This window comes from Lichenostomus cassidix, chromosome 3 (assembly GCF_008360975.1).
Source record: "Lichenostomus cassidix isolate B80296 chromosome 3, HeHo_3.0, whole genome shotgun sequence".
In the NCBI taxonomy this organism is placed as follows: Eukaryota; Metazoa; Chordata; class Aves; order Passeriformes; family Meliphagidae; genus Lichenostomus; species Lichenostomus cassidix.
This window is the reverse complement of record NC_139483.1, coordinates 83,993,299-84,019,284: the sequence shown is the minus strand read 5'-3', so window position 1 is coordinate 84,019,284 and position 25,986 is coordinate 83,993,299. Positions and strand designations below refer to the sequence as shown.

The window sequence follows — 25,986 nt, the reverse complement described above, 5'->3', positions numbered from 1 at the left end:
TCTGGCTGTATTGCTTATAGGAACTTTTAACCAAAGGCAGCTGAATTAAAATGTGATACAAATTCTATCTGCTTATATTATTGGAAGTGTAGTATAAAATCTGCTCTTGTTTAGATTTTGTAATTTGGTTGATTGCTGCTTTTCAGAAACAAAAAGAAACATTCCTGTCGATATTGCCATCGCCATCATGATAGTTTGTTCAACTCCTGATAGTTTATAATATTTTATGATAGATACTAAACTGTATTCTCTTGAAGGTGCTGTGTGTCCTTTAATGAAAACAGTTGCCCGTCATCTCAAACAAATCAACAGAGACAGTCGTGGTGTTGCAGGTAAATGATTGAGCTAATATGGATGTTTATATTAATTGGCTAGTACTTGGTGTAAACATAGCATGACTGAAGCTGGCTTTAAAATTGAAAGGATAGGACAGAATGCCATCCCCAGGCACCAAAAGCTGTTGCTGCTCTTAGAAAGGTGAGGTTAAAATCGGAACCTTTTTTTCCTGGAAAGTATTGGTTCAAGTTCGGCAGCCACACTAATTTCCAATTAGTTTTTTTTCCAATCATCCTGGATTCCTATCAGTTCAGATGATAAAAGGACCTAACAAATGTATTTTTCAGATTATAAAGTCATCTGCCAAGTGAATTTTGCATGAATAGTTTTAATAAAATGAATATTCAAAGTTTCTCTGACTTCAAGGTCTGCTTTTCAGAATTGCTTGTCAGTCTGTACTCTAGAAATGCTAATATGCTTGCATTGAAGTGTGCTAAAATCATTATTTACTTATGGTTTTCAAATTCCATTAAATTGTATCGCAATGTGTCATATTTTACAGGGTTTGATCTGGCAGAAAGCTTTTCTTTAAGGCAAACATCTTGTGGAGGGGAAAAGATCTGTTTTAAACTGGGAAGTGCACCTCTCATCAGAGATACAAGGTAAGATACTACTCTCATTCTTAGCTTTAAAAGATAGATGTCAGACTTAATGCTACCAATTAACTGAATCACTAAACATATATCCAAAGGATGCCACAGAAAGCAGTATGTCTGTTTTCAGACATTTTGAGTTTTTTTGTGCGAAAGAATTTTTATTTTGGTGTGCTTTTTTTCTGGAATCTAGGAGTATCTAAGTAGTAAGTTAATTGCGAATAGCACTTTCTCAAATCATGCTTCTTATACTGAAAATTCTACTGTTAATGCATAAATACAAAACAAAGGAAACAAATTGTTGTGACAGGAACTATTATACTAATCTCCCCTCACTGAAGTTGTCTGTCCTTTTCATTACTGCTGGCAGGATTAAAAAGAGAGAGAGTATAACCATTTTCTTGAATGCTATTTTTTTATTTTCCAGGAATTCACAACTTGCCTTTGAGTAGCAGCAGAATAGTGGGTGCTCAGTGTAGAGGAGAAAGCAGGCAATATCCTATTCTGGCACAGGGTGGGATGAAAGGCAGAGACTGCACAAAAAGTCCAAAGGACGGTGAAAGAGAGTAAGGCACAATTGGATTAGTTGGACTTAAGTTTGTACAGGGAAAAGGAAATGTCAAGAAGCAGTTAGGAATGTAGTTTCAAGTTCCCTGTGCTCAGTGGAGGGAAAGGATCATCTCAGAGCTTCTTGGTTGAGATGTGCTCTGAGTCACGGGACTGTGGTTTCTGTACAGCATGTTCCTGTGTTGACAAGGGAAGCAACTGTATTCCCATGTCTTCAGGTTAGGTATTTTCTGTTGCAAGAGGTCTGGCTCCAGTTTGCCTAGTAAAAAATACACCTGGCCCTTGGACTTGCCTTTGCTTGGATCCTGGGCTTAACAGAGAGGGACTGTGAGTAGCTTGAGACCAGGGGAAAGGAAGAAGAGAAGAATTAAAACCACTGAGACACAACACAAAGTGATCTCCGTGAGAGGAGCATGGTTAAAGAAAGAGTTTATCTAGCCATTTAGAATATTTAGATTCTCCAAGGTTTTCTGATGTATTAGATATTGTAAGTGCTAAGTGTTTATGCTTGTGTAATTCTGCAAAGTTAAACTAATCACTGTCTTTTTTAAAATACCTTGGACATTATCTGTCAAAGGAAAAATGTCTAGATAAAATTACTTGACACGAAGAGTGCTCTTCTTTTATTAAGACCTTTCCAGTATTATCCAGATTGTCTTTAGAAGAGGAATAGGAGAAATTAGGTACCACCCATAAGGGTCTTTACTCAAAATATTTTGAGAGATTTTTAGTAGGAAAATTTTTCTTAAAAAAATTAAATTATTAATTTTTTACTTTTTATGCTTTTTTCCCCCCATGTATGGTGGTTTGAGGGAAACATGGGACTTTAAAAGAGTAGAAAATCAAGGCAGTAACAAAATGTGGAGCAATTTTCCTTTACAAATAAGAAGCTAAGTAAGTAGTGCTAAGAAATGCATCTTGTAAGCTGACTTTATTTTGAAAGAGTAAGAAAATCAGTGGCAAAATGGAGTAGAGAGGAGCTAGAAATTGCAAAAGGGTGAATTATTTAAAATTCATATTACTTTCAGGTAAAATTCTTGATTCAAAGTATTGATTTCTAAGGATTTATGAATGGTTTTGGAAGTGATTTGAGAGGTGATGTTGAGGTAAAAATACATAAAGCTTTTTTTTTTTTTCCCCTTTATTTAGTAGGCCTGAATACTTATGTCTATGTTTTTTCTTCTTTTGAAAACCGTTTATTTGTGAGGGCACTGAAAATGGGCAATTCACACCATGGCTGATAGCTGAGACCTACCAAACCCTAACTATTAGCAATTGCAAGGAAAATACTTCAGAAAGTCACAATGGGTTTTTTAAATTATTTTTTTCCTGTATTTTATCTCATCAGCTTTTTGAAGGGAGAGAAAAATAGCTAGTTTTTCTTCATTGTCACTGTGACTTGGGCAAGGGCTAAAAAATTCCAGTTGAGGATAAGCCTGGAAGGGCTTTCATGGTCTCTTGGTTCTCACATTCCTCTCCCTCTCTCTTATATTCTTCTGTGTATACTTATGAAAGAAAAACTAAGGAGAAAATCTTTCCCGTTTCCCCTAAAAATATGCATATCTAATGGATGAATACTTTAGCTGGATGAAGCAACTGAAATGATTATTAATAAAATGCATATCAGTGCTAATGTATGAATATAGTTAGGCAGAAAATTAGTGTCATGTTGTTGATGCTAATAAGGTACAAGATAAGATTCTCAGTCAGCTTGCTGTGGAAGTAAGTAGTACCTCTTACATATATTTTCCTGAATAATAAAAGTATTAAAAGTATTTTCATACTAACATTAACTAACATACTAATATTAACTAAAAATAACATTCAAGCATTGTAGAATTTCTGTTAAATCCTCCTTCTTCATGGCAATAATCATGCTTACCCTTTATTAACCTTTCTTCATAGAAATGCATGTCATTAAAAAAGTGAATTCTATTCTTAATTATTTCAGTTTGTGGAATATAAAATGGCTTTCTGATGTTGCGATAACACTTAGGACAAATATCTTTACAAAATTTTGTTTAAAGTGTATTATTTTTTAAACTCTTCTGAACTTCTAAGACGGTTTTTAAAAATAAGGGCAGAGGGCAGTCAGGAGCGTAAAGTTAAGTTTTGCATTTTGACATGGTAGGGATACAATAGAGAATAGTCAGAAACTTGGGTATCTGTCATCATAACCTTATAATTTAGCATATCAGTTACCGATATACAACATGGGTAACAGTATCTTTTAATTAATTATTTTTATTTAAATCTACTTCTCTTATATTATGTCAGGTTGTGGTGTTCCAGGCCCCTTGTGTAATTAGATGGCTTTCAGGATCATTCTGCCTCAGAAAATATTTTAGTAGACGTGGCGTGCAGTAAGCAGCAGAACAGTGTTTGTTATCCATCCTGCAGGAAATTGAGAGTATCTGATTAAGCTGACCAGCAAGTATCAAGTAACTTGGCACATCTCCTCTTGCATTTCATTCATTCAGTTGTAGTGTGGGTAATAGAAAGCTATGCTGGGCCATTTTTCTTCTGTGATGCCAATTTGGTTTTTTTCAATGGACCTGGAGTAGTGTTTCACCTATTTATATGTTGTAAATAATTTACAATGCACTGTCGGCTTGGGAAATTGATTACGTTTATTTATGTTGGACATCAGCTACAGGTCTTTATCTCCTTCTGTGGTGGAGTTCTGTACATATTTTGTCTTGTGATAGCAGAGGGATAGCTTTTCTTACGCTTTATGTAAATGACTGTTAATTATTAATGTAATGCCAGTAATATTTTCCTGATTAAAACTGTGAATTGCTCACTGCAGCTCTTATGTGGACTTTAACAGAAGTTATTCCTGAGGAAAATAGTGTAACTGAGCTTTTGAGTCATAAAGAAACTCACAGTAAATAGTGTTAGGCAGACAGTTTAATTATATAGTCATAATCATACCATAGAAACATATAATGATAGTAATTATATCATGTTTTAGTTTTATCTCAACAAATACACTATAAAGTCACATTTTTTCTCCAGACTTTAGTATATATTCCTATGTAGTGCATTCCAGCATGGCACAGAGCTTGCTGACAAAGGAGCCACAGGGGTTTGTGCTGATAGCATTTGTTTAGACCTGCCAGCAATATTCAATACTTCTGGACGTAAGGCCTTTTAGGCTAATCTTTGTTCTTCAGTCACCTTAGAGTAAATAGCTCTGTGATTAATTAATTTCACTGTCTTTCTCTAAAGATGCATCAGGCATCAGTTGTTCCTCATTCTCACTTTTCTGGGTTGCTAGTGCACTTTTCCCTCTTCTGAAAGCACCAATAAAGGAGATAATAAGCTGATTTCGGCTGAGTTGCAGAATGTTTTTGAAATGGATATTCATGATTAGCAAATCTTCATGGAACAATCTAAATAAGTCACAGCTTTCTTATTTTGTAGTTTGTTTGGCTTGACAAACCATATTAATTTACTGAGGAGATTATCATATCTGGCTGTGAAATGATCTGAGTTACAGCAGTTGGGATTACTCTCACGACTCTTGAGGAATTCTTCCCCTTTCATTGTAAGATACTACAAAAGAGCTTGGATTTTGACTGTATTTGGACTACGAGCTCTCCCAGCAATGATGTTACTCACTGCTGCCAGAAGAGTTGTGGCTTGAGCCATATTTCAGAGAAAGTGTTTCACCTCCTTGGGATGTCTAGTGGGGGAAGAAATACTATTCCCTCTTGCCTCAGTGAATTCAGGCGGGAGGATTCTTTCTGCTAAGAACAGAAATCGATGATAAAAGAATATTTATGTGGGGTTTTCTGTTTGTTTTTAGCACTAACCTTTTTAATCGCAAAGTAATATGGAGGGAATTCCATTTTCCTAGAGCACAGCTTGGCATCAAGGTAGGGGGTTTCTGTGTTCACCGTTAGAAGCCTTTCCATAGCCAGCAATTTGCTTTCCGAAAGCCACCTATCCTTACGTGGCTTTGCAACCATTGACTTTGCTGCCTGTTCTCTGGCTGTATTTTCTGAGACCTCTCTCTTCACCAAACTAAAAAATACTGAGTTCCTTTCATAAACTTCAGCTCTCCCTGAAGGTCCTCATGGGCATGATTTTTTAATTTTTTTGCACATGGCGTTTGTTTTGGGCAGCAGAGTCAGTTTTAACATTCTTGAAAAATATCTTAAGATGTATTTTAGGAGGTTTTATACATATTTCTTAAATATAATATAGAATAGATCGATGTGAAAATCACCAGTTTCAAAAGAAATTCATTGAAGATTTTTAAAGCATGAATGAAAATGGCAATGAGGTATTATCCCAATTTTGAGGCAGTAGTTACAAACCAGCTTTTATCTGTGCTTACACAGAGCGCTGCTAGCCTTTGGTCAGTGGAAATATTAGTTTGCTATGTAAGAAAACACCTCTTCTTTACTATATCATGTGTTTATTTGAGGTCATTTGAGCAGTTAGAGCCAACAATGCTAAGACTGAAATGTCTGGTATTTTGGTTGCAGGGTATTTTCAAGAAAAAGGCCTTTTCTTTGGAATTTGCTTCCTGAGTGTGGGAACCTGGATTTAGTACAAATTCTGATGCTTCTTCAGGTCTTTCTAAGTTGTGGATCAGAAGCTGTAATGACTCAATCTTTCTTTTTCCTGAAATAGTGTATTTTGTGTTTATTTCCTGAAAGTTCAAAAGTTACTCCATGTTAGAAATTAAAAAGAAGAAAAATACAGCGATGATTTTTCAAAGACCAAATTGGTGTTGTACCTGCCTCATAAATACCAATTATTTAATTCCACAACTAAGGAGCAAAATGGGACTTCTTACCATATAAAATGACATACCAATGCTTCTTTTAAGGAATAATCACATGTGAATGTCTTTCTGCATTTTTGGACTTGTTTCTACCTGACAAGTTACAAGAAATATTGAAACTTCTATAAAATTCAAAATTCAGGTATTAATGGATTTTACTGTCTATATTGAGTTCGAATCATCCTACAATTTAACATGTAATTTACTATGCAGAAAGAATTGGGAAAGCAAAGGTAAAGACAGGTGGCAGAGGGAAAGAGTATATTTAAAAATGTGTAGTACTTACATTGAAAGCACTCTGTGAGGGAACAGAGTTAGAAAATCTATTTGAATTAAGCCACTGACTGTAACAAATTGGAATTCTTTGATGTGTAATGTGTTCCCCTGACAGTGGAGCACTTAGCGGGGCTGTGTTGTACCAGTTGAATTGGTAAAACACTGTTGGATGAAACAGTCTTACTTTTCCTTTTTCTTCCCAGTGATGATGCTCTTGCTGTAAAGCACTTGCAAATAAAGAGAAGAGGCTTTTGAGAGATGTGTACTTTAAGAGCACTGGTCTACAACAAGAGTGTGCAGGAGACCAACAGTGTTTGTGTGGAACTCTGTGTGCCTCATGGCAGGCAGTAAACAAATCTGTCCAGCCAAAAATAATATTTGGAAGAAAATAAAATTAGGAGCTTGCTTTCACAGGGTCCATCTGTAGCTCTCAGCCTCATCTCACTTCCTACACATCAGCATCAGCCTCTCTGGTCAGCGAGGCTGGCAGCTGATCCCTGTGGCTGTGTCATCTCCAGCAGCACCAGCGGGGAAGGAGCAAGATAGGCTGCCCACAGCCCTGGCAGCAGTGCCTTTAGCTAACACAAACCCTGAAACTATACCTTCAGTTTTTAATGTTTTAACCTGTCCTGTGGAAAGCAATCCCAGTGTTCCGATTAAAACAACGGCATCTGCAATTTCACTTTTACTATATATTCCTGCAGGGAATTCCTTTCTATTTTCATCTGATATGGATGCCAAAACTCTTTTTCAGTTTTCTCCTTTTTTTAAGATACCAAAATCTAAAACATATCTTTGCATAGATACTGCAATTGCTAGACAAAGTTACCGTGTTATTAGATTTCTAGATTCGGCAGAAGAAATTTACCTAGATGCTTCTCAGTGGCCGTTGTTCAAAAAACTGGACGCAAATTCTACCAAGCATTGTTCAATTTACCAGTACATTAGCTGAAGGAACCTTTAGTGATGCCAGAGTGTGAAGAACTTTCAGAAAAGTTTACACGCCTCTTACTCCTTGCCAGACACGCTGATTTTTAAAATCTTTGCAATGTTTTCTGGGTTTATCTTGGCCATCTTTTTTGAAGCAAAAGTCTGTAAAAAATGAGTACAAACAGGATGCAGACCTAAGTCTTTAACAAGGTTTGTGTTTGATAGTCTTAGAACAAAAATATAGTTGCATAATCGGTACAGATGAAGTTTCTTGGAAAACCAGAATAGCTATGATATGTACAGCCATGCTCTATGCAACCACACAGAATTCACTGGTATCTGCTGGGCATAATGCATGCAGCTGAGGATAGACTGTAGCCCCATTATGTTGCATATAGAGACTGAATGATCATTTATCAGTTTTGCTGATTGAGCTGGGAAGATTCAAGTGTCTTTATAAAATGCTTATAATTTCTCTAGCTGAAGTAATGGTGCCACAGGCTTCAAAAGTCATTTATCAGCAGACTGGAGAGAAAACAAAACAACAAACAACCCTGTAATAAATCAGATCTTTCTTTTTCTGGCTTTTGTGATTTAACGCTTTTAAATCTAGTTTGCTTTAGCTATGCTATCAGGCATTTTTCCTCTTAACTAAACTTGTACCGACAAAAAGATGTTTGTGCTGATATATCTGTATTTATAATGGGGCTTTTTTTGTTTAAACATGTAGTAGAGATATCATACCCTTCCCCCACCTTGCCTCTGAGTTTTTAGGTTTTATATCTAAAAATAGTTCATGGTCTGTCTAACAGTGGAACTGCCTGGTATTTTTTTCATTACACTGATTTTCATTTATTTTCATTTGGTTCTGAAAGATTTCTGGCCTCTTGCATTTCTATGTGGTTAGCTCTTTGCTGTTTTTATCATCATGCCATGAAGTATTTTCTTATTTATGGAGATAAATTGAAAAAAAATTTAAAACTCTTCTTTAATTTTGAATGGGCAGTGCAGTCCATGCTCTTGGATTTTCACTTGGTATCAATTTGAGTTCAGTCACAAATGTATAGAGTTTTCTGTTTGCAGTCTTGCCTGTCTAAAGTGAATATTTGTCATGCCACTAACCTATTTCAAAACTTGGAATGATTTAATAAACTTCAACTTGAAAAACAATCCGTAATGTGTAGAAACAAGGCACGATGTTCAGATATTGGTATATTAACAGAACCACATGCAAGAGATCATGTTATTTTTGGATTTAGTCAGTGTGACTAGTTGCAGTATTTCAGAATTCTATTTTAAAAAAAGTCCTAAAAATACTCTGGGATTGGGCATGACAATTTAGGCTTTGAATAACTTGTTGATGGCTCCTAATATGGCACTATGCTTTTAATTTTTATAGGAGAATTCATGTATCTTTTATTTTAGGGATTAGACTACCAATTATTGATACAACTGTATTAACAATTTTAATGTTGAAGTCCTTGAAAAACTTCAATTTACTTCTTTTACTCAGTTTTCTTTGATAATGCTGCAGAGAGTTCTGCTTAGATTAAACGTTAGGATTTTTTTTCACTGAAAGGTCTGTAAAGCATTGAAACAGACTGCCCAGGGATGTGGGGAAGTCAACATCCCTAGAAGTGTTCAAAAACATATGAATATGACACTTGAGATCTGTCACAGTTCACTTGTGAACATGGTGGTGGTACAAAGCTGGACTTGATCTTAAAGGTCTTTTCCAGCCTTAACAATTCTGTGAGTCTGTGATTCTGTGAGAGTTTGGTAAGAAATGTGTATGCTCATAATCTGTGGTCAACAGTATTGATTTACTCCAATACATTTGCATGCATATCCCATAAAATATCCATTGGTTGAGGAATGTGGGGTTTGCTTCGGACCGCTCCTGAGAAGTAACAGCACAAATAGCAATGTTAAGGTGCTATGACTCCACACACGTTTTTTTTCCTGTTACTGGATCTGGCTCTTAGGTGAGCAGTTCTGAATGCTAGATGATTGCCAGTTTAAATTAATCTGTGAAACTAAGCAAGAAATATATTAGTATTCACCAGGAGCACATATAATAATGGGTACTGATTGCCAAGACTTGCAGGGAAGAAGTGTCCTTCCAGGTCCAATTCTTGCACTAAGGACCCTCTGTGGTGGATGCGCTTTACTTTGAAGTATAGCATGTGCAATTGCAGCATTAAATTGTTGCTCTTGCGCGGGATTGACATCTAGCAGTGGCTTGTACAGAACCAGTAAGATAATGCTCACTCATTTTGTAGGTAGAAGTGGTATTTGGAAACACGGGGGTTTGGGAGCTGAGTCTTCTATTGCAGTAGTTTTTTGGGGTTTTTTAATATCTCCTGTGAGATTAAGTTGCTGAGAATTTAAAATGTTTGACATTATATTCTAATATGAAATGTGGACAATATTTGATAAAGACAGTAACTAATAATAATTATACAGACAGATGTACTAGAAGAAAATGTACTACAACAGGACTCAATATAAAATGTAAGTTCTAGCAGTACTTTAGTAATGAAGCTGTATATGATGACTTGAATGTCTGAAAAGGAAATGCCATCAGATATCTGTTAATTTGAAAAGGAGAATACACTTTGAAATTATTTCTTTTTTTTTTTTGATAGGCTATTTTCCTTTCCACAGGACTTTCTTTAAATTTACAAAGTGATAAATAATTGCATTACTGTTAGTATGTGGAGACAGATACGCTATGCTACCAGGAAATTACATAAGCTTAAGACTGGTTTGTCATGCAAGTGTTAGGAGCACTAAAAAACCACTTTGTGATTCAAGATAGCTGATATGATTTCATGGAAGGGAAAGTCATGACTGACTAAGCAATTAGAGTTCTTGAAAGGTCAAAGGATTATAACACAGCCTTACTTCTTTTTTTCTCCTTGAAAATAAGTTAGCACTACTCATATCCATGTTATGCCAAAGAGTACATTTCTTACAGCATCCTAACTTTTTAATCACAATTAAGTGTCATCTCATTAAACAGCTTATATTGATTTTTGTCCAATACACAAGTAAATGTGTACTCCTACCCAGCTGGCTCTACATCATCCTGCATGGGCAGCAGGGTTGGAACAGATGATCTCCAGAGGTTCCTTCCAACCTCAACTATTCTGGGCTTCTATGATTGTATAATAAACTATACTGTTAACAGGTTTTCTTCGTTAAAAATATAGTTTCCCATGATATCAGGTATGTAAGTTCTATTGTCAACCATGTAAATTATAGGGCAAGAGCAAATTCATCAAAATTGAGGGTTTTTTTTAATGGGATGATGAAGGAACTAAGTATTTCCTTCCAAAATCCTCCAGAATATTGCATCTCATTGCGTACTTAAATGTTACAATTTTATTTAATGCAAAACATTGGTGATGATAGTGATATTTTCTTTACTGTTACAACTTTTCTGCATTTTGTCAGCTAGTCTGATATATGCGCTAGGTAACACAATGTTCTTAGAATTTTCATCAGCAATATAGATCTCAATCTCAGCCTTACTGTTGAAAAATATGATGATTGTTCATTGCAGTTCTGTTATTTTTGCATGGAAATTTAACCTCAATTTGTATTAGTTGATGCATTGGTTTAATGCAAAGCTTTTTTCCTGTGGACCCTTCACTGTTTTGAGGAAAGTTTGTAAATTCCTAGTGCATCAAGCTTCCTTGTTTGGATATAAGACACCTAGTTTAATTCCCCAGTCTGAGAAGGACTCACAGTCATATTCAGCATTCTTTCAAGTTGGGTTTGGTGTGTTCTTGTGATGTGAAGCTTCGAATTAATCTAAATAAAATGTTTATTAATAAAATGACTTATCCATATTGCTGCTTGAGGTGTCCTCTCAACACTTGTGTCTTGAGCCAGATGAAACACCCCATCTCTCTTTATAAGCTTTGTTTTTTGTTTCTCTCCTAGCACTTTAAATGGGATACCTGGCCCTTTCCCAGCTGGGTTTGACAGTAACAGGGTTAGCAAGTCACAGGTCTTTGGTCCATCCTGTTAAATATAGTTATGACTCAGCAGATAGCAATGTGGGTATTTTTAAACTGGATTTATTTTTAACCCCATTTAATCTGGAACTTACAAAAAATCTCATTATTACAGAAATTGTGAGAGTTGCAGCCTAAGCTGTATATACTCTTTTTTTTTTTTTCTTTATCTTTTTAAGTGGGCATTAATTAGAGAGTCTGAGTCCTGAGACTCAAGGAAAGTAATTTCCAGTTTCTGAAAATGCTGGTAAGTCAAAAAGCTGGTAAGATGTGATGCAAATAAGGTTTTTGATCTTTTATTTTCCATATTCATTCACTTAAAATCTGTGAGTTAACAATTTTTATATACTGTAAAAGAGCACATTATTTATCTAATTGTCCTTCTAATTGTAAGCAGAGCACCAGGCTTAAATACGCATAGACTAGCCATGCTGTGTGCAGGGGATGTTAAAGCAAAAGCATGTTCTCTCCGTAGCTTCATTCTTGCAGCTGACAGCTACTTTTTCAGGTCTGACCCTGCTATCTGGTATCATTAGCCCTCCTTCTTACTCAGATCTCTTCTGTTGGTAACTCAATCTTCACTATTTATACCTTCTTTTTTGGGGAGATGAACTGGAACCAAGACAGGTAGATATATCCATTTATAACAGTGTTGTAGGCTGTAGTGCCTTTGGTCTTGCCTGTGCCTTTTTTCTGAAGCACTTCTTAGCACAGCCTCCTTGCAACTTTAGCCAGGAAAGAGTTTATTTATAGGCAGTCCTGTATGCTGAAGAGGATGAGGCTAGTTATCCAGACAATTATTTGAGGTTAGGAAAAAAAGCATCCCTTTCCACTACCAGCCGTGCTGTTAGGTTCACTGTGAGCACTCAGCATTTTCATGAGAGGGACGCTGGCCTGTGAGATGGTTTGCCCTTTACCATCAGCCAGGGTTGTCTAGGACTTGGCAGAATGAGCCCAGGAAGGAAAGGGAGAGCCTGTTCCAAGTGTAATCAGCAGTTCACTTCACTAGTACTTGTTCCATTGATTCATTGTAAAAAGCTACCAAAAGTTTGGGATGGGGATGAGGGGAGACTAAACAGGAAGAAATTGAGTGTTCTTTGGAAACAACGTTTTTAGGTTGGGTAGCATGATGTCATGCAGAAATACACAAGGTGCCTTCCAAAACCCCAGCGTGAGAAGTAGAAGGGTGTGAGTCTCCCAGCTTGAAGCTCTAGTGGAGCTGACTTGCCCTCCTGTGTACCAAACTAAAGAGACCATTCTGTTTGTGGTAATCGGTCAGTGTCTCTAGGTGTCTGTACAAATGTCTGAGGAGAAATGGATGCTTAGATTTCTTACTCCTATAGGGAAGATTATATGGATATATAAGCCAAGTAATTACTGATGTCATCCCTCCTTTTCATAATATGAAGTGCATTTTCTCTCTGTCTTCAGACTGAATGACCATGGCCTCCAACAGACAAATTGCCTATTGTAGTCTGTATTTTCTTTACTTTTCCAGACAACAGCAACCATTTAAATATACAAATAAATAATGTACCATAGGTCTTGCTGCAGAGTAGTAAGAATGTAAAAATGTGTGCAGAGCAATTTTCTCTGTCAGTTGCCTGTCAGAGGTTACCATAAATTCTTTTTCATTAACGTCTTCAGAGGTTTTCTTGATCTGCTGAATAATTTCAACCCACTGTAGATAATCATATTTAGCATAAGAACTTAATATCTCATTTACTTCAGAGTCTGACACATAGCAGACCAATAACTGGACCTGTTGTGTTTGTTCCATTTCTGGGAGCTAACTAGAAGGACCACGTGAGTTATGAAACAACTCCAAAAATTTCAAAATGAAAACATAGCTAGATTTTGAAAGAAATACCCCAAGTTACTTTTCAAGTATTTAAGTTCTCATCCTCTTCTCTTGATGGTTGCCGCTTATGAAAAAGCACCACAATTGGATTTTAGGATATTTAGGACGGCAAAGTGGTATTTTTGCATAATCTTCAAAGACCAAAAAGCTTGGTACAATTCTTGAATGAGTTGAAGAGAACTTAAATCTCTGCCATTGTCTCAAGCACGTCTTAGTTTTAAATTTTAAACAAACACTTTATCTTTGAAGACAATCACAAACCCACTGAAGAAAAGGACAGATCAACACACTTCTCTGGATTCTGCCATTAATCTCCAAAGAGAAAATTTTGTTTGGGTTTTTTTATGTGTTGCTTGTGAGAAATATATCAGACCCTGAGTAAGTTTCTCAATGGAGGCAATTGATTTACTATTGTGGTTCTGAGTAAGGAAAAGTACTGGGATGCTCATGCTGAACAATGTTTTCATGTGTGCAGGTTGGTTTCAGTCCCTAAAGTGAATTGCAGAAGTAGAAACCTATTAGAAAACTGGGGATGGGGGATGCATGTGTCTGCAGTTCTATAGACAGGGAAGAGAAAGTAGAATGAGGTTTATATGTGGGAAGAGTATAATTCCCAACAGGAAATTATGATAGTTCAAAAGAGATGATTTTCTCTTGGTTATTTTTATATTTTCAGTGTACATGGGTGCTGCTGCTGCTTATGCTGAACACAGGTCGTGCATTCAGACTGCTTTTTTTTTTTTTGCTTAGATGATGAGAGAACAAACAAATTGAAAGATGGGAAATGCAAAAAGAAAAACATGGGACTCCTGTTCTTTCAAACAGGGAAAACATTTCCTTTCCATCTGCTTTCCCTGAATCATGCAATTGGACAACACTTTCTGGTATCCCGCTGCCTCATGCTGCTCAAACCAGCAAGTGTGTAACTTTATCAAAAGTGCTATAAGCTGCCATCCACAAGATAAGACTCAAAAATTCTTCATGTTGACCTGAAATTTCTCAAAACTTCATCAAAATTCAGCAGAATTCTACTTAGGGAAAAGAGAAGAAAAATTGTTGCATTTCCAATGTCCATTATTATATATTACTGCTTTAAATTGTATTATTATTGCTGCTGATTTTTTTTTTCCAGAAAACTTAAAATGCACAGAAATAGGCTAAACTTGGAAAGCAGGTGATTATCCTGTTATCTTTAAAATCAAAGGAAGATTGACCTTTAACTTCATTAGGACCAGGAATTCTCCAATAATTCCTGTAAATAAGGATACAGAATACTGCTGGAAACCCTAGGGTAAAGTACTTCGTGGAGGCATAGTAGTTTTGGTATTTCTGTACCTCTTTCAAACCAGTCTTTCTTCAAAAGCTCTTTAAAATTTTGATATCAGTAACATTGACTTTCACTCCAAAAATATTCCTGAATAACCTGTATATTAAAAGAGCCAGCTAATCTATACCTGTTCTGTAAATGAAAGTGGAGGCATGCTGAAGCATATGAGATATTAGGTAAATCCCCCTTCTCAATGTTAAAATAATCTGCAGCTTTGCTTTCAGCCGTACAGTTCATGAGTAGGTTGAGCTCTCCCTAAGTAATTAATAACTCTTAAGCTGTCTGAATAGTTTCCCTTGAGTTGCATCATATAATGTGTCGTATGAAAACAACTTGAGGCCTAATGTAACATGAAACTATATAATGCATCTTAATGTGATTTGAGGAAGATGGATGGGAAGGAAATTATTTCTTATTCTGACAGAAAAGACAGCTGTTCTTAGCTTTTATTCTAAAAGAATTTGAAATACCCTTTCTAGGCAAGGATTGGTAAATTGTTCTAGTTGATTCCTGTTCTCCCATTTTATCAGTCAAATTAGCTAAAAACTGAGTATCAAAAATACAGCAATTTGTTGTATTGAGAATACAACTTTTGAGAATAATTTGAGAATAATGCAGAGATTTTTGTATTTGGCCCACCTGAGCTTTACTTTTTTACTAATAACAGGATCTGAGTTTAAATTTTTTGCAAACATGAAAAGGTTAACATTTCAGTGCCTCCGTCAACAAAGTACTAAATAAATCATTACCCAACATAGGAAAGGTTTTTAAACTAACTCCTTGAGCTCTGGTCACCAAATTATTGTAACATTGTCATGTTACAAGTGACATATAACAGGTAATGGTATATGTCAGCTGGAAAAGATATGTCTTGCCATAAACTCTAAACATCTCTCACTTCACTCTCAGGAAATGTAAGTTGGCTCATCTTTCCCTTCTTGGAAGATATACAGCAGTCTGAAGGCTTCATTGATACTTGTAAATACGGAAGTTTATCATATACTGTAGTGTATTCTCATTCGATATGGAACAATTAGAGTTCATAAGATTTAAAAATAGATGCTACTTTTCCATTAGTGCTTTTTTTAAAAACAAAAACAAAAGGTAAATAAAGGATTGCCTTACTAAATTTGATATGGGTAACTCAATGCTGCTTTACAAAGATAGAACTAAAACTGTTTATAGCACAGTGAATACACAGTTAATTCATTCATAATTACTTCTTCTAGTATGCTAGCACTAGCAATTCCAGCTGGTATCTACAAGAACTTTTGAGGAAACAAATTAATAAAGGAAATATTTTGCCAAAAATCATTCTATACTTAATCTTTATAAACAGTGGAATATATGAACAAATGCAGTGGTAATGTTCATGCAGCATTCCTGTAACTGCTCTTCTGGTAACCTCATAATGTATAGTCGTAATATACACCTGTTTTTAGGAAAAATTATGGCTGCACTTAATCCAGTAAAAAACAGGAGAATGCAACAAAAGCTTTTGGAACATTGTGTATACACGTGCTTTGATAGCGTGGCACACAATTGTTGCAAGAACATTAGTGTGTATTTATTACCATTCTGGCTGCATCTGTCTCATGTTTCAACCAGTGAAACATTAAGAATACCTGAATGTATGGATTTGTAACATATCTAAAACCTTATATTGTTGGGAATCTTCCTGCTGGTTATTGATGGTCCCCTCAGTTTGCCAGCTGGGGCCTCTGTAATTTACAGTACATTTCAGTACAGCAGACCAGGGTGGTATAAATTCAAAACTCTGTATTCAGTTCATGTGCTTCAATTCCTGCTATTGTTTTCAGTAGTTTCCACCAAGGGCGTGCTTCACTTTTGAGAACACAGTGCTCCATTCATCAACTTTAATTTTTTATTATGTACTACTGACAATATGGACAGAGTGAGAGAATCAAACTGTCAGAATTCCACCTAAAGTATAATTTAGTCATACTTTTGGTGCCTGAGTCTGAGAATAATTCAAATTGCCCACTCTCAAGCACCACCCAACCCGTAGTGGCACCTAAAATGAGTCATTTTGGACAACTGATTTCCCCTGGCATCTGGGCATAAATTCCAGGCAAGTTTAGAAGCACCATGGCTTAAGCAGACAGGCATGTGACTCCCACCCAAGCTTCATTGTGACTCAAAGATGTGTGTAGAGATGCCGGAACATTGCCCATGTCCCCAGAGGTGCCTAAGCCATTGACTGTGCTTAAATCACACATAGTAAGCTTGGATAGCATTGGATTCAACACAAACCACAGCAGCCATGAGTGTTTTGAGTGTAGAGGAAGGTGGCACCTTTTTAATAGCCTTAAAGCTTTGAGCAGTCATCTGGGAAGGGTGGCTAGTTTGGTAAGGAAATCTGACAAGGGTGGGAGAACTTACTGTTGTTCCACTGGAAAGGGTATTTCCTTCTCATGAAGACCTCAGATTTTTTTGCTCCCAAATCTGATTGTGTAATTTCATTCAGCCACTGTTGTCCAAAAAGGCATCTGGTTGAGAGACCAGATGCCAAGAGTACCCTCATCTGCTTGTCTATGTTAATTTGTAATTGCTTTTGTTTTGTCTTTATAGATGAATTTGCACACTTACCAGTTGGTATCCATTTTTTTGTAACATTATAAATTGCTTAAAACCTGTCATGTCTGTTACTGCTTTTGGTGTAGGTACCATGATCCACTACCCTAAGTTAATGTTCTCTGTTTGTACTGTGTGTACATCTGTAGACTTTGAGGTGAGCTTGGTGTAGGTTTCTTTCACAGTTTTTCCCTCTCCTTTTCTTATTGCTCTTATACGTGCCATGTGGAAATGGTAAATACTCTGTGATGGAGTACTTTTTGAGCTTTGGACATGTGGAACAATTTGCCTTTGAATTTTTTATTAATGTTTAATGCTGCTCCTTTATTATTTTCACCCTATACATAATACCTCATAAGTTTTCTCAGGTTTTAAATGTTGGTAAATAAGATCAGACAAAACAGTATATTAAACATTCAAAGAACTTCTGAATTTCAAATTCAGTCTTCCATAAAATTTTGCTTTGGCTTTTCTCATGTTCGAATGCGAGGTTTTATGTTCACGTTTCTGTTTTGTCTTTTATTTTTCCCATAAAATGTCATTATATATTTATTGTTTTAAACATGTACATACTTTGCCTATTTTTGAGGATTTTTAACTGACTTTACAGAGTAGAAGATACCGTGGTAATAATACTTAAATATCACTGTGTATTTGTATATTACTAATCATCTATACCCAAGCCACTTCAATGCTCAATGCTTGCTGTTTTATTGCTACAGTTACTTGAGGCCATTCAGGGAGCAAATTCATAGGGGAAATTGTGTATGGTAGTAGATAGCCTGATAGTTTTCTGGGTATTTCATCCCATCATTTTGTTCCATTTCATGTTCACCATCTGGCTGGAAGGGTTGAGTTTTAAGTGTATACTTTAAGTCATCCATTAATGACTTTTTTGGTTGCCACAGAGTCTTCATATAGATACCAATTATAACTCTTCCCGAAGTAAAGATGCTGGTTCTGTTAAGTTATATCTCTGGTACACAGTAGTTGTATATTGAATTTGCGCTGTTTGTTGGCCAGTCAGTGAAACAGGTTTCCCAAAGAGCTGTAGAATAATTTCCATTCTAGATTCTTCCAAAACTCAGCAGGACAGGACTTACAGTAACCTGATGTGATTTTCAGTTTGTCCCTGCTTTAATCAAAGGGTTAGATCCATTGACTTCCAGAGGTACTTTCCTACCTATTTTGTGAATCTAACTGAATTTATCCTTGGTCCAGTTCTGCTTAAATCTTGCATCTTTAGTTGACTTCACTGAAATCAGTATAATGCCCTCACCAATTTATTTGATCTTGTCTGCTTTTCTCATTTTTTGCAATTCAGTCTTCTTTGTCAGCTCAAAGGTAAGAAAAGTAAGAGTGAGCTCTTGCTGGTTTTCATAATACTGGTCCATATCTTAGCTCTTATTTTGTGTCCTCAGTGGTTTGATAAACAGTTAAGGTAATTTTATATCATGGATACTCACACAACCAAACTTATCTGAAAAAAATTGGAAAGAAACAGAATTTTAGAAGACCTAATACTGTCATACATCTAGATCGCTCTGAGAGAGTTAGGAAGGCTTATAGTAAAAAGCCATAGAGTGGAGGGTGTGTGTTTGTGTGTAGAAATAGTGCTTGCTACCATGCCCAAAGACTCCTTCTGTTTGTTTTCTGGGCTTAATTTAGCAATCATGGTTTCCCCTCCTTTCAGATGAAGACTTCTGATCATTTCTCTTCCACAGTTGTCTGTGCTTTGCCCATTAATGTGAATTCCCCTGTGTCCCCAGTATGGAACTTAGCAGGGAAAGTTAATTGATTTTGGAGAGCTAATCAGATGCTCTTACAGCCAGATATCCTGTCTAGCTTGCAGCTGTAAACCTGAGATACCATCTCCTTAGCCTGCCTGGGGTGTGGTAAATCACAGGGTTGATCCCATGTCTAGATAATTTATTGTTCTGCAGAGGCACACTCATTCCCAGTGAAGGTTTTTGGGTTTTTTTATTAATCATGAAACATGTTCTTTATGCTATATTTGAAATATATAATATGAAATCTATCTAAGTACAGCCAAGCCTATTCTCTTTTGCCTTGTCTTTTGACACTCCAATGTCTATAGCTGAACAACAGCATGTGGGTCCACTAACAATGTGGGACAGCAGCCAATTTGGTCCTGGGATAAAACAGGAATCAGCTGTGGGAAATAAGCCAAAGAAGTGTGATTCCCACATAAAGAACTTAAAAAGGTGCTAGTCCTTAAAGAAGCTCTTTGGCAGGATTTAGACCAGGCTTCTCTGCACAGGAGGCATTTTGCCTGAGATCTTAAATACAACAGTTTCCAGGAGGGTTGTGGGGTTATTGTTTCATCAGCTGTAGTGTTTGCTCTTTCTTTCCCTGCACCTCTTTTGTTAGTTTGATTTTGTTTTGTTTTTAATAAAAGTTTGTAGTACATTGCTCTATAATTATAATCCCATTTGTATTTTTTTAGAACTAAGCCATTTACTTCACATGATTGTGGGAAATAAAATGGAAGAAAATTTTCTGCTGCATGGGGTCCTCAGGTTTCCTGAGCTCTGATCCAGGGAATTTTTTGCACTGTGGATAGCTGTTTGCAAACAGCAATAGGAACACTTTAGCTACTCCCGTGTTGTGTAAAGATCTGTGGTTTTAATTTTCTCACCTCTGTTTTAGAAAAGAAATAGTTTGAAATGCAGAAGCTTCAAATGAAAAAAGTTGATTGTACCATTCTAATTTATTTAGTGCAGAATTAGTGTATATGTAATGGTTACCAAAGTCTGTAGAGCTGAGGTACAAACTTTTCAAATACTTCATAGAAGTGGTGTTGCAGTGCATTCTGTGATACAGGTCAGACTTTTTTTTTTAGAGACATTGATGTATCTTAGGTAAGAAAGGAATAACAAAATCAAATAACAGAAATATTTTTTTCTAAAATGCATTCCTTATTTTTTTTCAAGCTTGCTAAAGTCCAGCTGTCCTGATGCTCAAGATGTCCAAGTCATTGCCCATGGAGGTCACAGGATCAAATCCCTGCTCAAAGCAGGACCAACTTGAAAGTTAGATGAGGTTATTTTGAGCCCTGTCCAGCTGTGTTTTGAAAGTCTCCAAGGACGGGGATTACTCTACAAATCATCTACAAAACTTACTCAAATACCCCAAGCAATAAATTGGGAAAAGCCATATTTTAAAATACTTCCATGTGAGGCATTCACTTTGCATAATTTCATTTTAGACTCCTATTTATATTAATCACAGATGCTAATAATGTTAGAATAAAAATAAATTAATTAAAATTATCAGTCATTTATTCTTACAAAGAAACTGAATTTTACTTTTGAGAAGAAACACATCAAATGCTGAGGCCTGTGAATTTGTATGAGTGGGAGCAAGTGTTTGGCTTCTTGTTTTCACCTGGAATTATTTCTGTTCATTCCTTTTAAGCAGTGGTTGTTTGTATAAGCATAACAAGAAATCTTTTTCCTCCCTCCTGTTCCAGGCAAGTATTTCCAAATGGGTTTCCTGAAGAATATTATCTAGTTGCTACGTTCCGTATACGGCGAAATACCAAGAAAGAGCGTTGGTATATATGGCAAGTTTTAAATCAGTATGACACACCTGAGGTTAGAGTTATCTTTGATTTATTTCTTCAATAAGTTTATTTTTCTTTTTTCCCCCACATAATGTGGCACATATACTAATGGATGTTTCATTGCTGGATTTAGCTGAAGTTTTATGAGATAGGCAGATTGCTCTGAAATAACTGATAATTTGTTTCAGGAATGACAGAAATTTAGCAAAATCTATTTTAGACTCAGCAAATCTAGTTTAGATTACAAAGTAGAATAAAATGCATGTTATGATTTATAGCTGATATGTATTTACCAAGTTACATAGATGAATGCTTCATAACATAATTCTTGCCCAGTGTATGTAGTTGAAATAATTCTATTATATATAGTTTATGTATGTGCTTATTTCTTATAACTTTTAAATGACAACTTCTTTTATTTTATCTCGCTTTCAGATCTCTGTCCTTCTGGATGGTACAAAAAAGGTGGTGGAGTATATGACCAAATCTGCTCAGGGAAATATACTGCACTACACTTTTAAGAGTCGAGAAATTTATCCATTGTTTGATCGGCAGTGGCATAAGCTTGGTATTAGCGTGCAGTCAGGGATCATTTCCCTCTATTTGGATTGTAATTTAATTGAGAGAAAGCAGACTGATGAAAAATTCACCATTGACTTGCAGGGAAGGACACTGATTGCTTCTCGTGCTGTGGATGATAAGCCTGTAGATGTGAGTAGTATGAAAAGAAAAACAGATAACTTGAAGTAACGTTTTAGCCATGCTTTTACTAACACAGTTGTAAAGAATCATGTAGATAAAATGTTCAAACCCAGTCATTATTTTTGAGTGTGTATTCTTAATTTGCAGTCCTTAAGTGTTTTTCTCTAAACATTATTCAGTGTTGTAGCATCTGCTTAGACAAAGCTGTTACTAAAGTAACTGCATAAAATTCAGTCCTGGTTCAAGGAGTCTGTTTTTCTGTATTTAATTTGGAGAAAGAGCCACCTAATTACCATAGATGTATTATTTCTATGTTTAAAGATATCTTGCAGTGCTAATTTTTTTCTTTCATTTTTGGTAAGATTTATTTATAAATTTGTATCAGTCATCTTACACTTTTTCTGTCTCTGATGAAGGGGAGACGCAAAATAATTTATTACTTCTGTATTGAGGTGTTCTAGAGTAATTCAGCTATGTAGAAGTAGGAGCACCTTGTTCAGAATTGTCTCTCCCTTATCCGGGAGGGAGGGATTAGTAAGTGGCTGGAGGTGTGTTTCCTTCACCCTTTGGTGCAAGAACTACACAAGGAAACCCCATAACATTCTGGGCTGTGTTCTGTCCCAGGGATGCTCTCTTCTGTTTCCTCGTGCAGAGAGCTCACAGCAAATAATTTGAAATCTTCAGGAAAGGTCAGTTTGTTTTAAATACACTGACAAGCAGCTACCAGGTTTAGAGCATCTGCCTTGGAGTTTACAGTAACCATCAGAAAGCTTCAGTGATGTTATGTACGCTGTAGGGTTCCAGGTGAAAATAGTACATTGTAACTGCAAAAGGCAGCATTGCAGGAGGAGTCATTCCTGTGGGGCACTAAGCACTTTGGCCCGGACTCAGAGCTCTTATTTCACGGAGCCTAGCTCATGCTTCATTTTATTTTCTAAGTCTTGACTTCAACGTCATTTGAAACGTGTGTACAATCTCCTCATTTCCAAATAGCATGCAGGAGGAAAAACAGATTGTTTTGTGTCTCTGTTCAGGCAGCAGAGCGGATCCTGTACCAGCAGTCGCTTTTGTCAATGCCAAGTGCAAGAGGGAGATGAAGAGGATATAAAACTGAGGCAGAAAGAGGCATTTGAGGATAAGATTAGCTACTTAAAATTACTTGCCTCTCGTCTCACCAATCCACCCTAAGTCTCTGAAACAGAAGCTTGATGTACAGAATTTGTGATTTTTGCTCTTTAGGTGATTTAGTGGCAATGTCCAGACAAAGGTCTGTCCAAAGCATTAGATGTATGTGATAGACAGCTTGTCAAAGCTTTCCTCTAGTTCCCTGCAGAGAAAAATTACATTCCTGAAAAGAAGGTTTGCAGGGCATGTCTGCAAGGCTAAAATGTCTGTGTAATATAGTAAGACCAATATAGATGGATGCAACTTACGTGAAAATAAATGAAATCTGAAATGTGATTTAAATCAAAGTAATAGACTGCATAATTTGTTCCTTAAATGAGGAGCCATGTAATTGTTTTGGATTTGTCTTTTTCTAGCATTTCAGAAATATGCAGTGTTTCAAAGAGAATGTTTACTATGCCAAGATAAGAAAAAGCATGCCATAATGCATATTTTTTTACACCTCATCTTAATTTCTTTTGTATTTCTTAATAGATTGAACTTCATCACTTAGCAGTTTATTGTAATTCACAACTTGCAACAGAAGATACGTGTTGTGAAATATCTGCAGACTTGGTAAGATGTCTGTTACAATTCAAATGTTAATACAAAAGAAATTGCTTTATTTTTTTTTACTAAAGAGTTGTAAAGAAATTTCAACAGAGGTGTTAGTTTAATTATCTTCTAAAAATGACTTCCATATTTGGAGTCGTGGTACATAGTTTCTTGCTGCCTAAATAAATGGCACAGTGGAACGTCAGCAAAAGGCACTAGGTGCTGCTAGTGCTTTTTAAATGCGTTTCTTAACATTGATTAATGTCTAATTAGTAACTGAGGAAGCCGTGGGGAGTAGGAAACAAATCACTGCAATGACCTGAGGATGACTTCAAACAACAGAGGCCATTTCAGTAACAATTGCATCTCATGAAGTTTTACAGATGATATGAACAAAGCCCATGAAAGAGTCTTCATGACAGTGGAAGAGAAAGGAAATAGGATGGTGTTGAGCTTTTTTTCTTTATATTAATACAATAAGATGGAGGAATGAGTCTTTCATAACCAGCAAGTTGTAGTGCTAGATTGACTGCTGGACTTGATCCTAAAGGTCTCTTCCAGCCTTGGTGATTCTATGAGTTACTTTGTTCTTTAGAACCCACATGCTGACATGTATATATTGTTTAACATAAGGGAAAATTTTTATTTAGTTTAAAGGGTTCACTTTTCCCTCTTGTTGGGATGGACAGAATCAGTGTAAACTGGAAGAATACAAAGTAGAACAATACAAATGCTTGAATTGTAGAGGTAATTGTTTTGCTCAATCTAGCCCATTAAAAAGAAAAAAAACAAACCACAAAAAAGCCTCAGAAAGACAATGTGTTAAATTATTTGCCTGCTGGTTATACGCAGTCTGTAAGATCAGGCTCCTCTGAGACAGTGGGCAGTACCAACACCACCAATCTTGTAGTCAGCAGAAAAACCCAGAGTGTGTAGAAGGACTTACTGAGAAGGACCCATCCACAAAGAGACAGGGAAAAGTGTACCTGGATTGGAGAGAAAAATCTGCCTAAGAACAGAGGAGCAGAAGACTGTGGAAACAGACAACTGCCTGGTGCTCAGAAGTATGAAAGAAACATGATCTAATTTCAGGGGGAAATTTCAATTTTAAATAATGATTTATCGTTCAAATATATTTCTGAATATATTGATAGTAATGCAGGCTTTCTCTTGAATGTATAAGATTATGGAAAAGTGGAACAAATGAAGTTTCTGTGGGTTTCACTTGGTGCTTCGAAGTACAATTTATTGAGTAGTTATAACACATAGCAAAAAAAAGCAAGAACAAAAAACCCCTAATTATATATGAACACAAAAAGCTCCACAAAAGGCTTTATTAATATCACTTAAACATTCATTCAGCTACATAGCTAAAAGCATCATCAGTTTCATTTGTATTGTCTTATATTTAAGATGTAAGAAATGGTGGACCACTTGTTAATGGCTTCCATATTGAAACTAGCATTACATTTTCAGCTTTATTTTTTCACGACTTCCGTACCCATTATAATGGCTACATTTTCAGTAGTTTAAGGGAAGGAATTTATACTTGGATACAAATTTCTACACTAAGCAGTAAATCCTGTGGGAATTTCTCTGACAGGAGGTTAGAAAGAAACCTCATTGCATCTTAATGAGATCTGCTGAAATTTATCAGGTTCTGTTGGCTTGTCCTGTAGTATTTCTTCAGGTTGGCTCAGTTCTCAGGAGTCACAGACAGGTGAATCTTGGCTTCGGGGCTTTTTTGTTTGTTTCCACACTGTGTATGCCAGAAGTATTTAACTACAACAAACAAACAACAACCAACCAATGCAAAAAAACCCCAAAACCAAAGATGTTTTCCTTAACACTCACTTTTATATTTTGCGTTTTGGGGCAGGGGAGAGGACAGGTTGAGACTGAGAGGTAATGTCTTTTGGGTTTTTTCCCCATGGGCATTTGCTGTTTCACTTCTAATTCTGGGAGACTTTATTCCTCTGTCTGGGCTCTTTTGGAAGAAAGAAGTGGGACAGCCATATCTGTTTTAACTGGCATCTGTTTTAGAACAGAAGGACCACAATACCTAGGCTTCATTTTTTTATGGCTTTTTTCTCTGTTTGGAAATTGTTGTCATCTTCCATATGTGGTTTGTACAAGGGTATTAAAACAGAAGATAACTTAAAACTGGTGTTTGGATGGTATTTACCTACTAGCCAAACTGGACCAAAAACCATAACATCTTTTTATTCTAGTGCCCACATGAGGAGAGGTTATTGGCTACGACTTCATCACCAGTGACTGTTCATGCCAGAAAAATATACATGCTTCCAGGAATGCAGCAAGAATCTACACAGAGATGCTACTGCTTTCCAAATAAAGTATAAAGTTTTCCTATTGCTTTTTATTGCATCACGCTGTTTAATCCTGCTAGGTATAAAAACAGTTGGATTTTTCTTCTGCAGTCATGAAAAAATCTTCATGGTTTGAGGATCGTAATGTACTTACATGGTATTTCCCAGTTACTGAACAGTATGTTTTGGATTTAGTTAATGTAAAGTTAGAGAGGTCAGTAGGGTTTAATTGTTTGAATATACACCTAAAAATTACTATGGTAAAAATGAGAATTATATTTAGGCATTCTATTTAGTGTAAATGTTTTTACTTGAGAATAAATTATATTCTACATAATGTT

At 36.1% G+C, this 25,986-nt stretch overlaps 1 protein-coding gene across 9 annotated transcripts in view; it reads left to right on the top strand.

Annotated features, from left to right (window-relative positions):
* The first annotated feature begins 260 nt into the window (after positions 1–260).
* Positions 261–25,986, top strand: part of COL19A1 (collagen type XIX alpha 1 chain) — a 168,176-nt gene continuing 142,450 nt past the window's right edge. For 6 of the 9 annotated variants that reach the window (XM_085056551.1, XM_085056547.1, XM_085056549.1 and 3 more), the window contains exons 1-6: positions 261–332; positions 839–938; positions 20,802–20,925; positions 21,330–21,605; positions 23,256–23,336; positions 25,547–25,672. In XM_085056551.1, the coding sequence (XP_084912677.1) occupies positions 275–332; positions 839–938; positions 20,802–20,925; positions 21,330–21,605; positions 23,256–23,336; positions 25,547–25,672 (765 nt within the window). In that variant the 5' untranslated portion in view covers positions 261–274. Of the gene's footprint in view, positions 333–832; positions 939–20,801; positions 20,926–21,329; positions 21,606–23,255; positions 23,337–25,546; positions 25,673–25,986 lie in introns of those variants that run through there. The other 3 variants (XM_085056550.1, XM_085056553.1, XM_085056554.1) reach the window with 3 other exon arrangements.